This window comes from Culex pipiens, chromosome 2 (genome assembly GCF_016801865.2).
Source record: "Culex pipiens pallens isolate TS chromosome 2, TS_CPP_V2, whole genome shotgun sequence".
Taxonomy (NCBI): domain Eukaryota; kingdom Metazoa; phylum Arthropoda; class Insecta; order Diptera; family Culicidae; genus Culex; species Culex pipiens.
This window is the reverse complement of record NC_068938.1, coordinates 208,873,498-208,888,141: the sequence shown is the minus strand read 5'-3', so window position 1 is coordinate 208,888,141 and position 14,644 is coordinate 208,873,498. Positions and strand designations below refer to the sequence as shown.

Genomic DNA, 14,644 nt, shown 5'->3' with positions numbered 1-14,644 from the left:
GTACAGCTAAAATATATATATATTTTATATTTTTTACGTCTTGTGATCGTATACTGAAACGGGACGATGTGGAAACAACTAACTACTACATGGACACACTTGAACGAGCTCCGCGTGTGGCTTGGAGCCTTCGGGATGCGGTGCATGGATCGAGGACAGGGTGGCTACCCATTTGGAATCCAGGTTGATCATACCTGATTTACATTTCGAAAGATTTTCATCTAAATATCCATCATTTGTTTTGAAAAAATAACATATTCTGATTTGAAAAGCATCACTTTTAAAGATTTGCGACAAAATCTGTGTAGTAAAAAAAAACTCATAAAAATACAAAATATTACCAAATACCGCTATTTTGACACATTTTGGTATACTTCTGAAGATAAATTCATTATGTTAAATTATACGAAAAAAAGAATTGGACAATTTTCGAATTTAGCAGGGTGATACCGTGAATGTTTCCCTAAAAAATGAGACATTTTCAAATACAAATCTCTCGTGTTTGAAGAAAAATACCCTTTCAGTTTTTTTTAACGTTTTACCTCTCTCGAATGCAATTCGGTGTAACAAATTTTGCTTGTTCATTTTTCTCGAGATATTGCAGTTTGAAAATTACTCTTTTTTTACCTTGAAATGGCATTAACATTATGACCAATAAATCCAAAATCAATTCCTAAAAAACGAATATGTTTATCCTTCAGTGCCTAAATTCCTCGGAAAATATGGGAAAATGCTGATAACTTTTACAAAGGTCTTTCACTTTACATCAAAACGAATGTTCATTGGAAAAGTAAAGATTTAAAATTGTTTTTTTTAATTATTGTACTCAAATATTTATCAAAGTTTAATTGATTTTTTTCGGGCTGGTTTAAAAAAAAATCATTTTTTAAATTCCGACGTACAGTATCTCGAAAACATTTTTTTCGTAAAAGAACTTACTTTTTAAGAAATAATTGCAAACAGCTCAATACGGTTTTTAAACCTTTGTTGAAACAAGGGAATATGAATGTTTATATACAGCAATTCCCCACGAAAACAAGATGGAAAAAAACAAAAGTGATCGGATCGGGCTCAAAATTTTTCTAGGGGTTCCCTGGCCGAAATAATTAGACCCGTATTTTTTTGTTTGGTCATTAGGGTGACCTACGCCGTGTTAGGGTGGTCTGAAAAATGGCCATTTTCGTCGATTTTCGCAAAAACCACTTTTCTCGAAAAATCATAACTCCTCGCCATTTCAACCGATTTCAATTGTCTTATACGCAAATGAAAGGTGATAAGTTGGACTTTCATTGAAAAATAATAAGAAGTATCAAAAATCTAGCCTAACATATGAAAAGGGCGTATGAAACATTAAAATGCCGTTTTGACGGTGTCTGGACCAAAAAGCCTATGTCTGGAAATATTTTTATCGGATTCCCCGGACATTTTTACATGATATACTAAAAAATGGGAGGAGTTCATTCACAGGATTCCGAGATATGATTTTTTGGAAATAAAATCCGTGTTTTTCGACGCACCGCGCGCAAAAATCGGAAAATGACGAATTCGGCAAAAAATCAACTTTTTTCACTAAAACTGCGATAGCTTTAAAATGTTAGCGATGACCTATACATGTCTGGGTGCCAAAATTTTCGTAATTGAAAGACGCAACTTTTGGTACCCAGACATGCATAGGTCATCGCTGAAATTTTAAAGTTATCGCAGTTTTAGTGAAAAAAGTAGATTTTTTGCCGATTTCGTCATTTTCCGGTTTTTGCGCACGGCGCGTCGAAAAACACGGATTTTATTTTCAAAAAATCATATCTCGGAATCCTGTGAATGAACTCCTCCCATTTTTTAGTATGTTATGTAAAAATGTCCGGGGAATCCGATAAAAATATTTCCAGACATAGGCTCTTTGGTCCAGACACCGTCAAAACGGCATATTAATGTTTCATACGCCCTTTTCATATGTTAGGCTAGATTTTTGAAATTTCTTATTATTTCTCTTTGAAAGATCAACTTATCACCTTTCATTTGCGTCTAAGACAGCTAAAATCGGATGAAATGACGCGGAGATATGATTTTTTGAAAAAAGTGTTTTTTGCGAAAATCGATGAAAATTGCCATTTTTTGGACCACCCTAACACGGCGTAGGTCACCCTAATGGCCAAACAAAAAAATACGGGTCTAATTATTTCGGCAAGGGAACCCCTAAAAAAATTTGAGCCCGATCCGATCACTTTTGTTTTTTTCCATGCTGTTTTCGTGGGGAATTGCTGTATATATTTTTTTTTTATTTTCCCCTCCTTGACTTTGGCCAGAGTCGAGGGACAAAAAATATAACCAAGAGCAAATTATTTGCGTAAGTATTACACAGTTTGAGTATTTCCGTGTTATTTTCCTTTGCTCGGGTTCAAAATTTACAACGGTATTCACTGGCAAAAGCATGGTGACTAATTCAATTTTTAGTGCTTACGTAATTTCTAGATATGTTATAAATCACTGGGAAAAAAAATATACGCTTTTATTATTTAAAATCATTGCTTAAAATCAGGAAGCAAACAATTATATAATTCTCAATGAAATGTACAATCAACATTTAACTGTTTAGAGTGCATTTTAAAACGTTTATTCTCCTAAATTTATGGCTAGTACACATTGTATTAGAAGTTTTTGTCCCTCGGCTCTGGATGAAATCAAGGGGGAGGGAGACAAAAAAATCAAATTTTATGCTTGATTATCTCAATTTTTGAACAAATAGTATCGCAAAATGCTTAATACATCATCACAGTTATGCTACTGTCAAATTTTTTTTAAAAAAATATCAATAAATCTTGGGAAATATACTATTTACTAAAACTTTCGTCTGTTACCGATTTTTGGTTCCAGATTTCAAAATTTGAAAATTTTGAAAAAGTGTTGAAAAAACAATGTATTTTAAATAGTTTACAATCGATTTTTCACAATAATTTCAATGAGAAAACAATTTTAAACATTTTTTTATCTCGCGTAGTGGGGGACAAAAACCTCAAATGAAACTTGCAATGGCTTAAATAAACGGCAAAATAGCATTTTTTAAACCACAGTTCTGAAATTGTAATTTAGGCAACAGGTTTCAAAAATTAGAATTTACTTTTAGGTGTTACTGTTCAATACAAATAATTTAAAGTTAAACTTTTTAGCACTGAAATAGATACTGAAAAGTACTTTTCAGTATTGTTATTTATGATGATAAAAAGCAGTTTCGTCATCGAATGGACCAGCCTTTCAAAATTTTTTTTTAAATTTAGGCCGTTGCTAATATTTTTTTATTCCCCCCTTCAAAATTGGTCCCAAAAATCAAGAGGCAAAAAAAGGGTTTTTTCGAAAAATTTCGAAATGAAAAAAAAGAAAATAGAAGCCGAATCAACTGATGACAATCTAAAATGCATTTTCGGCATTGATTATCATATTTAGTATGTTTGGGCTCGCTTTAAAATGTTTTTTCAAAAAAAATCGTCAATATTGGAAATTAATGATTGCAAAACAACTGGATAGGTGAAAAATGCATTTCAAAACAGTTTTTTCATTGAAATGTTTAAAAAATGGCTTGTAACTTAAATTTTAAACATTTTTTTATGTTAAACATTAAAAATTGAATTTTTAGTTTGTTTTGGGAAAAAATAGTCAGAGCATTGATATTTAGAAAATTAATAATTGGACTGGTGAAAAATGCATTTTAAAACACTATTTTCATTCAAATGTAAAAAAAAACTCCAGTTGGTCAGAGTCGAGAGACAGAAACTTAAAAACATATTTGCAACGACCTAATTGAAATTATATATAAAATATTATTTGATACAGTATATGCTTCATAATTTGTAAATTGAGCTTGAAATTTGTTTGTTTTTTTTTTTTTTTTTTTGCGCGGAGGATAAATGCTTTACATAAAAATTGTAGGGGAAAGTGGGGCAAGTGTAACAAGCTAAGGAAATGCTCGTTATAACCCATTAAAAAGTTAAAAAATCTGTCGGATTTTATTATAATCATCTTATTCTAGGTCTTGACTAAGACTTTTTTAAAACAAGTTTTTAAAAAATTCTGTTTTTTAATGTGAAAAATTGATTTTAAATTTTTTGATTTTCCATACATTCTACTCAACTAGTGGGGCAAGACGAACAACCCGTTGGGGCAAGAGGAACAATGCATGAAAAAACATGTTAATTTGCTAACAATTGAACTGTTATCACTTAGATACATCAGATTAGAATGTATTTGAATGGTTTCTTCATTTTTAGATTAAAAAAATAAAATTTTACTAAAAATTTTATCGTTTTTTCGAAAAAAAATACTATTTCGATGATAAATAGTAAATTTTCATAATATCACTATACTATGTATGAACAATTTTTTTTAACGATTGTTTATCAGTTTTTAAGTACTTTCATGTATTTATTTCCCAATAAAATATGTTCTTGCAGCAATTCGTATTTTTTTTTCCATACTAAAAATCCATATGGTACACTTGCCCCACCTGAACAAGATTTTTTAAAAGCTCTCAACAAAAATAACCAAAAGTTAAATCATACTTTGTAATAGGTGCATGTCATTTGTAGGGACACTACTGATCTAGGAAAAATAGCATTTTGATAAAATGAGCCTTAAAACGAACCCTAAGCCTTATTTTGTACTTTCCAAATATTATAAGAAAACAAAGGTTTTGAAAAAAACTTCATGAAATCTTATGCTCAGCTAATTGTATTGCTAGCAACAATTCCTCATACTGGAAATAATCAAAATTGTAAAAATTACGCCCGTAGGAGCGATTGTTCCTCTTGCCCCATATGGCCGTCTTGCCCCACCTTCCCCTAATTGCTTTTATATAGAATAAAAATGCCTAATTGACTAAAACTACCACAAGAAGTCTTCATAAATAAATGTTTGATTTATTAACCCTTTCAGGCTTGTTTTTTTCTGAAAATATTTTTTTGGTAATGATGGGAAAATGATTCTTATGATCATACGAAAACTATAGGCTAGTTTTGGAAATTTTGAATGTTGGGTCAAAGTAAAATATTTTTTATCATTACATATTTAAAAATTGAGCAGTCACCACTCATAAAGAACGCCCAGGAATCGCACATCCTGTGTGAGTGAATGAGTGTGCTCCGCGCAATGTACCACCTACGACCGTGAAGGTCCTCACCCCGCCTGCGCCACACCACAAAAATGATACTAACATTCATCAAGGGGCTATGTTGGAAAGGGAAGTTGCTGGTGGTGGTGGCGACGATGACTGCCGTATGTATGCCCTCACACATACCATACATCAAAACGCGAACCTGGCGAGGCTCTTCCACTCTGCCCACACATTCCCCGGACTAATCCTCGGAACGCGCAAAACCATGAATGAAATTCGTCGTCCGCCGCGCCACTGCCCCTGACGGTAGGCATCAATCAGCGCGAGTGGAAGAGGGCCCCTCGACACCAGGCCGGGCGCGTTGCCAGGCCTGGTTCTCCCTCCTAATGTTGTTTGGAATTACAGCGTAAAATCAGCCCGAGAGGGTGAGGGTGGGAAATATATTGTTTGTTTTGCTTTTTTATGCTCAGGGAGGACCTTTGGAGGTAGGGAATTGATTTTTGTGAAGTATTTTTGGGTTTTGACCCTAAATGCAGACTATTTCATTCAAACTAGACAATTTTGCTACGGCCAGATAGCCCGAAGTTACGCTATCCCTGATCAAATTTAAACTATGTTTTAAAAACTTATTAATTTAATTTAAATTATTCATTTGAATTCGAATTAAAAGAAATATTGAAATTAGCACAATGAAAGACTGAACAAATTCACAAATTCCATCCATTTTACAGTACTACAACAAACTGGTCCCAAAGTCGCACCCTACTCCGTCCACCTTATGCTACTCCCAAGAAAGAAAAGCTCTTGATAAGAGAGTTCCCTCACCCCAACCAAAAAACGTAACATAATGTTTTATGTACGAAACCTCACCCTTATTTTCGGCGCAGCCAAACTCGAGTAAATAACGTAAAACACCCCTCTTTCCAGCTAACTGCTGCTGACTGCTACGCAAAAACTGTCTTCTGTTTTGTGTAGTACAGTTAGGGCGCAGGCTGAAGTTGGAACCAGAGGACAGGTTCTAGAGAGAAACAGTGCGGAATCGACAACAACCAACAGGCACACAGGCCTTGCAATGCTAAAGAACAGAGAGCACGTGGTTGTTGGTTGTGCGCAAACGCGTGTTGAGTGTTTTGAAGTTGGAATGCATGGTTTGAGTCTCGGGTGGGAACAGTAGAGGACTGTTGAAAGAAAGTTTCGAAGACAATAATATTCCATTTCAAATCATCGAATGTTTTGAACATTGAATTAGGATTTCTAGATATTGATTTCAAAATTCTTAAAACATATAAGAAATTCAAGACATACATGACAAATGATTTCTGAAAGGATCAATTTTGTGTATAAAGCTTATTTTTACAATCGTGACTTTTTAACCTGTAGAAGTCATGACCAAGCTTGACCACCCCAAAAATATTTTTTATCGAAAAGGTCAGAAAAATGTCTATAAATTAGCTTGAAAGACATTGAAAATTGGACCAATGCTTGCTGAGATATAGTCTATGAAAGAAAAGCAAACCACGGTGTGAACCCTAGAAAAAAAAACTTAAGATAAAAAAAATCGACGAGTCTGATATGTGGCACCATGAAAGAAGGGCTTTTTCCCGACATCGGTCCATCGAAATATTTCGTGGAGGGGTCTAGAGCCACATTTTTCGATTTATAGGATTTTTCTTCAGAATGTCGCTGAAAATTAATGGATTTCTGAAAATATCTATAAAATTTCTTAAAAATATGCCATGAGAAACATTAAATTACGTATTTGACCAATATTTGACCTCAAATAAAAAGTTTCCGAACCAAATCTGCCAGATTTCTGGCTTTCTTCGAATTTTTCCCTATTTTTATCCTTATGGCATTTTAAAACATTTTGGAATTAATCACATTATTGGGTACAGTTTCCAGACCAAGTTCCATTGAAAAAGTTTAATTTTGCTTCAATATAACCAGAAATATACCCAATTTCGTAAAATTAAAAGTCTTGACTTTTTTTTGATAAGGTCCTATAAACAAATGTAAACAATGAGTGTATCCCTTTCACACCTTATGTCAAAGTCCATCGGAGTAAGCGGGATACACTCAATGTTTACATTTGTTTATAGGACCTTATCAAAAAAAAGTCAAGAAGTGATCTTCTCGAAAATTCATAATTCTCATTCTTGCGATAAACACCGCTTACTGAGTTTTTTTCATGATTCTAGTAAATTAATTCCCAAAAATTTCATCAAAATTTGATATAATTTTCATGTGTCAACAATTGTTTTTATCATAACAAATGTCATCTCGTCGCTGTCGTGCTATCTTGTCGCACATGCATTTGGGCCAAATTGAGTTAAGAACGCAATTGTGTGCATCTCAAAATGCCTCAACTTTTGACCTCACAGATCTCCAAAATTCGTTTTCTGAGATGCATTTTTGGCACTTTTCATAATAAAGAAGTCTTAATCTTGTCGTGTTATCTTGACACACCCTGAAAATGGCTGTAGCTGGCCAAAAGAATTTCAGGTCAGAACGCGTTTGACATACGTACAAGTCCGACTACCGTAAACATTTCCAGAGTTTTTCTTTGAAAAGGTCCTATAAACTATTGTCTTTCATATGTTTATAGGACCTATTCAAAAGAAACTCTAGATTTATAGTTATAACGTCGGCAACCAAATTTAACCAAACTTGGGGACAATGCACATAATCACGGGTATGAATCTTCAAGCAATTTCAATATGGCGACTTGTATCAGAAGAAAGTGAGGCATTTTCGCTAGTTCTCACTGTTCTGTGTTCTGCGTGCACGTCCGCAAATATCGACCACACACATACTAACACAAAGCGGCACCAAGAGGCAAAAGGTAGTTACGAATATTTTTGGCACTTTTGTTAAAAAATATGCGGTTTTGCAAAAACAAATAACAAAACCAACTTTTAAGTGTAGTTCGACTATCAAACTTGTAATTCGTTGCTGATTTGTTGGGAATTTTTTTTAAAATAAAAAGTTTTTTTGCAGCGCCCCTTTTGAGTGGACATTTCTGTTGTCACCTTTTGGTTCCTTGGATTAGCCATGGATAATTTCACAGTGTAATAAACAGGGCAGCTACCACCACGCGGCGCCACCGTTTTGATTGAGAAAATGATACAGGTTTTTCAGACGAGTTTCAATCCCGTGACATAATGGTTAGCCACACAAAACATGTTTGTTATTGTTTACATTACGTGTTCTTTTTTAGTTATTTTATTTATGTCAAACTTTAAAACGCGTTTTTTCTCGGAACGTCGAAATGGCAGGTGTGGCAAAATAACACGATAGCGTCGATTTGACATAAAAAATAAATATGTTTTGACATGTTCTGCTAGTGGTGCTGATGACAGGTCTTTGTTCTTGAGTTGTCTTCGCATCTCTCATGATAATCGGAATAAAAGTCAATTGAATCAAGCCAGTAAATGCTAGAGTAAATGGCATACATTTGTGTGCTTACTCATGGGCGTGCTGTTGCTTGCAAGTTTATGGCCTGAAAAGTTATTTTGCAATTGCTTCAAACGAGCAACAAACTGAATGATATTATTTCAAAATATAATTTAGTTTTAAAAGGCTTTCTTGGCCTAATGAAAAAAATATAATCTAACTAAAAAATGAAGAACTCCTCGCCACACTGTCCCGATGCACACAAAGATCGAGCTCGAACTGTTACTGTCCCTGCGAAATATGTTAACTGACGTCGGGCGGTAAATTATGCAAACAAACCAACTTCTGTGGCACTCAGAGGTGTGAATGTGTTATTAAATTTTCGACTGGGAAGCCTTATTTTAAAAATTAGAAGCGTATACACTCAAACCCCGATGGTTTGACACCAACTGTTGTTAAACGAACGGGGTCACTTTTTAGTTTGACACCCCGTTTACACGGAGTTCACACACACTACCAAACGTTTGATTTGATAGTGTGCGTGAGCGCCTTGTAAAAAGTGACAGTTCGTCACTTTTTAGTTTGACTTTGACCAACCAACGGGGTACAAACTAAAAAAGTGTCAAACGAAAAAGTGACCAACCACCGGGGGTTGAGTGTAGTTACATTAAAAAAATGTACATAGGGTTGGACACTCTTTTCCTGTTCATCGTGTTTCTACGCGGCGTGCAACATCCACAAAATGTATCACAGCTACCTACCTCGTACATTACAAACCTTGTAACAACTTGTTATGTCAGAGAGGTAAACAGTACCGTCCTGTCAACGAAGCTTAAAGCATAATAAAAACAATTAGGTAAAATTTAAGGAAATACAAGGATTTTTACGAGTCGTGATGAAATTCTTGCTAATTTCAATCAGTGTTATTACCAGTAAGTATAAAATTGCTTTCAATTTACCAAACCAAGATGTTACAACAAAAGGTGCTTAATTTTAGTTGCCCAAAGCTGTAATGCGTTTCGCTTCAGTGGATTGGAGTTTTACGCGTACATTCTGAATGGAGACTTCCTGGACTATAAGCCCTTCGGTGGTGGATCCAGTTCCAAGAGCGAGGAGGTCCAGCAAACCGTCGCATCGGTTGGGCAGAGCCCAAATTCGTTTGTGGATTTCATAACCTACCAGGACAAGAAGCACTGCACGATCTACGAGGAACAGGCCGAGCCGGATGAGGTCAAGGTCTCGGATGGGAAGCGAGGTCCGCTCAAGGTTAAATGTATTCCGGCCAAAGGAAACGGGACGCTGCATATAATAACTTCGCTGAAGGAGGTCATAAGCGTGCTGGCACCGCATGGCAACTCAACGAAGCGAACCCAGGCCGGGAGTTGCGTCGTGATGCTGTTCTATACCAAAACCTGCATCCACAGTGCCATGATGGCACCGCACTACAACGCACTGGCCCGTCACTTTCCCGACCTGAAGGTGGCGGCCATCGATGCGTTCAACTTTCACTCGCTCAATACGGAGTTTGGAATCGTGGGACTGCCCACGATCATGTTCTTCCACCAGGGAAGGCCGCTGGTCAAGTTCAACGACACGGAAATAACGCTCGAATCTTTAGTCAAATTCGTTACCAAACACTCCGGCGTGGAACCCCGACTGGTGAACCACAAAATGACCATCACAATGCCGCACTACATCTCGGACGACTTCAAAGGGCCACTTTTGAACAAGGTCGAAAAGCGAACCGATTACTGGCTGTACGTGGCCTGGATATTCATCATCGTGTGCAGTTGTTACTACTTCTCCAAGTCGGCATTCTATGTGCAAATTATCGAGATGATCAAACGAAATTGGAGGGAATCCGAGGCGCACCATCACAGCTAAGCATGGGCGCGTGTGATTGTACGTGTGTCAGTGTGTGTTACCAGCCCTCCCCTTCTTTGCTAGTGAAATTATTGTTATGTAATTTATTTCTCCCCTGAAGTCAGTTTTGTTCAATAAATTTAAAACAAAACACATCTGAATTCTGAGGTTATTCTTTTTAATGTTTAATCATTACATAAAATACCAAAATTATCAGGTAAAAATTTAAAACGTATGGTTTCATTGAAAGTCTTCCTATGGCTACATTTTAACTTCTTTTAAATTTATGTACTCAACTAGTTCTAAATGATAATTCTTACGTGAAATCAAGGACATCAACTCAAATAAGGCTTTTGGAACCTCGATTCTCACATCCCATATGGTCTAGTGGCTAGGATATCTGGCTTTCACCCAGAAGGCCCGGGTTCGATTCCCGGTATGGGAAAGACTTTTTGTTGCAATGAGATTGACATTTTGTTATGGATGTATCAAATAATTTTCATTTGTTCATTGTTTTTTTTTTTTCATGCATTGGTGAGTGGTACAGATCACAAAATTAGAAGAAAATATTTATAACACTCATAAAAATAGTACAGTTGAGGGCGGTTTGGACGTCTTCGCATGAATATCTGATGTGTATTAAAAAAAAAATAAACATGTTTTTGATTTTTTACATGTCACAATTCATTTCAAGCCTGATTGAAAAAAGCAAAAAGTATCACAAAAACGTTTAACAAATCGAGAGTTTTTTTTTTTAAAGGTCCTACTCTAAAAAAAACTCTAGAAATGTACAGTTATGCTACTTTCGATAGTTAATTAATTTTTCGAAAAATTCTCGTGCTATCAAAAAAGTTGTAAAGTCTAGACTCGATTATCCGAAGGCCTAGGAAAAATTTCACATCGGATAACACTGACCTACAAAAATTGACAAAAATGACAGCGAGGTCATTTGTTGGTCGGTATAATCGAATCAGGAATAAAAAATTTCTTCGCTGTCTTATTTTTGATTGTCGAGTTTAAGCGTGACCCCTTAACTACACTAAAGTGGTTTAGAATTTTTAAAATCTAAGATGGCGGCCAATATGGCGGTGACGAAATATTGAAAAAATGATTTTTTTTATTTAATATGCAATCAACTATTCAAATTTGACTAAAATGGTGTCGCAGAACTCGAATTTGATGTTAAAAACAAGAAAAAGAAAAAAAAGTTTTTTTTGTGTTCGTGATTTGATTATCCGAAGTCCCATACAAACCTTCGGATAATCGAAACTTCGGATATTCGAGGCTTCGGATAATCGAGTCTGGACTGTATTTTCCAATCTGTGGTCCTGTGAGTTAAATGCTTTAAAGTGTCCCATTAGATTAATTTTTTTTAATAATTTTTTTCTGTGCATTCTCAACAGTAACTGTCAATCTAAAAAAAAAAATCTGCAAAAAAAATTATCTGTCTCCCATATATATTGTCAATACTTAGTTCAAGAAAAATTGCAATTGAAATTTGGATTATTTTCTTTATAAATATGTTTTTTTTTCATGCTAACAATCTCTGAACTATATTTTTCAAAAATTAAATTTGACTTTAATTTTTTTATTAAGTTTTTTAAAACTCTTTTCTTTATCTAAAATATTTGTTTAAAAAAAATTTGTTTTGAAAATTTGTTTTTTTGCCCTAAAATGAAAAATATGTGATCAGAAATCTGTGAATTTATTTCGTGAAAATATTGACGGCTCTGTTCTAGAATAGTTCATTGATGTTGTTTTACCAAAAAAGTTGAGAATTGGGTCCTAAAATGAAGCTTAGATTGCTGATATTATTGTTTACAGCGATAAAACTTATTTTTCTGAGTACAATGACCTTTTGTACGACCACAAAGAGTTTAAAATGGATTTTTAAATCAATTTTGAAAAATTAACCTCGCGGTTCTTCTTGACAGAAAAGCTCCTACTTGACAGCTCGTTCCAAGGGGACCATAGTTGATCCATCGAAAAAATGTTGTCTTGTGAAAAAAAAATTGCATTAAAATGAAAAAAAAAAAATGATCAGAAATGGTTTTAAATCGTGTTTTTTACCGTTGTACATAAAAATTGACATAGGGCTTTAGTACCCAATTTGTTTGGGAAGAATGTAACTCATAGAGATTTCCTTTTCTTTTTGGTACATTCAATTCCAAAAATCTTCAAATCGTCAGATCTTTAAATTCTAAATCCTCAAATCTTTAAATATTATAGAAAAGAAGGATGAAAATTATTGTAATTATAGCAATTATTGTAATAACTCAAATTATTGTTTTACTTTAAATGTTATTAAAGAAGGGTGAATGTCACAATTCCCCTCCAAATTTACCCTTCTTTTTGGAATCTTCAAATATCATAAACAAGAAGAGTGAATCTTTATGAGTTTTCTAAAATGTATTACAAAAAAAATCAGTTCACAAACAGAAAAACAACTCATAAAAAGGGAATTCGGATTCGTCAACCAGTAAAAACAACCACATTGTTTTTTCGTCTTTATATTTCAATAGTTTATACCTTCATTCTCCATTCTCCTTACTCTGCTGCGTTTAGACGTGTCCTATTCTTCTGTTTCTTCTTCTTCTTCTGTTTGCCCAATTTGGCTTTCATCTCCTTTCAACCGTCCTTCCTTTCTATATGCTACTTTACTTCTTTTGCTGTGTTGTTTATGCTGTCATTTCTTCTTTTCACTGTTACTGCTGTTTTTCTGCTGCTGTTTTTGTTGTTCGCCAGTACTCTTTCGCTCGTTTGCTAATTGATATCTTGTTGTAATTTTATTATTCTTATTAGTTTTTTTTTGTTCGTACGTAGGTTCTGTTTTCTTTTCCTTTTTTTTGTTGCTGCTGATTTGTTTTATCGTATATGATAAAATATATATATATGTTTTGCTTAGTTCTTATACCATACACACACGGACAATGTTACAATGATTTTTTTTGTGATGCTCTTTTTTCGGTTTTTACTTTAGTTTTCTTGGTTTTTTTTTATTTCCTATAGGTTTGCTTGATAGAGTTTTACTTTAAATTCTTCCACACTTGTAGGTGTGTGTTTTTTTTGTTTTCCTGTCTCCTTGATATATTTTTTTAGTGACGATATTACTTAATGGATCGCGTTCGATCGACGTTCATGTTTCAACGGGTTTCAATAAAAATATGTACAGCTTGTGTGCTTTTTTTTTTAAAAAAAAGGCTGAAACTCAAACGGAAATGTCTGCTAGTTTACTGGTTTCGCTACAATGATTTATCTGTAATTTCTTTCATTCGCTACAATATACTGTTTGAATTGGGTTTTTATTTATGGTTTGACGATAAAAGTTGTCGTTACCTTAGGTACACGCGCCGACGCTGCAATTTTGGGCGCTCAGAAAGAAGATGTGTTTACTTTGCTAATATATCTATTGTTTATATTTCTGTTCTCCTGTTTATTCGGCTCAATATACATGTATATAGATTGTGTGGGATTGTGAGGAAGGAGGGGGGAGCGAGTTTGGGAAAGTTTAGCATCCTATAATCAAAAGATTGTATTTGTAAAACACTTGTCGTCGATATTTGGTTCGCTAGACTAGGCTCTCGAAGGAGGGAAAATACATCAGAAGCACCGGGATAACACTTTTTTTTATTCTTGTCTGTCAAAGTTTTTCTTCTACCTTATGGAAAGCGATCTGTTTGGAGTGTTTGTGGCTTTTTTATGTTTCTATTGTTTTTCTTTCATGTTAAGGGTGATTTTCGCTAGTAGATGTGTTATATTTACATCAGAAAACAACGCAAATATTTTCTCGCGCAAGGTGACTACAAAAAGGTGGGAACACATTTTGACAGATCAGCCAAATTGACAACAATTTTGCTTCAGTATGGATAAAAAAAAGTGTTGTTGAGAGTATCTGAGAAGTTTGGCAACACTGGATGTTTGGTTAAAGTGGCAGTTTTGAAAATGTTATTTGAAATTAATTTCATATTTTTGAATTCCCACCTTTTTGTATTCCCACCAATATGTTTAAGCATCATCATTTTAAATGCAACGGCGTCAAAATAAAAACTTTTACTACCCTAGAATCGCCCGACGAGAACTGTCAAAGTGACAGCACGCCACTTCGAACGAGCTGTCAGTTTGACAGATTGCGTTGGTAAATCAGAAGAGGGGTAGGACAGTGCCGATTAAATTATCAAGCTTGGAAGTTTCCGACGAGCAGCTAGGTTAAGGTACCGATATGGGAGTTTTTTTCTTCGATGAACACTATTAGAGTTAATTTGTCAATATTTAATTGTTGTTATACTG

The 14,644-nt window shown here is 34.6% G+C and overlaps 1 protein-coding gene and 1 non-coding gene across 2 annotated transcripts; both read left to right on the top strand.

Moving 5' to 3' along the window:
* The first annotated feature begins 9,279 nt into the window (after positions 1-9,279).
* Positions 9,280-10,518, top strand: LOC120421558 (thioredoxin domain-containing protein 15). Its single transcript, XM_039584784.2, has 2 exons — positions 9,280-9,426; positions 9,492-10,518. Exons 1-2 carry the CDS (start codon positions 9,390-9,392, stop codon positions 10,376-10,378), a joined length of 924 nt encoding a protein of 307 aa, XP_039440718.1. The 5' UTR covers positions 9,280-9,389; the 3' UTR covers positions 10,379-10,518.
* Positions 10,519-10,730: 212 nt separating this feature from the next.
* On the top strand, positions 10,731-10,802 carry Trnae-uuc (transfer RNA glutamic acid (anticodon UUC)). Its single transcript has one exon. It is a non-coding gene; the product is annotated as a tRNA-Glu (tRNA).
* The last annotated feature ends 3,842 nt before the right edge of the window (positions 10,803-14,644 follow it).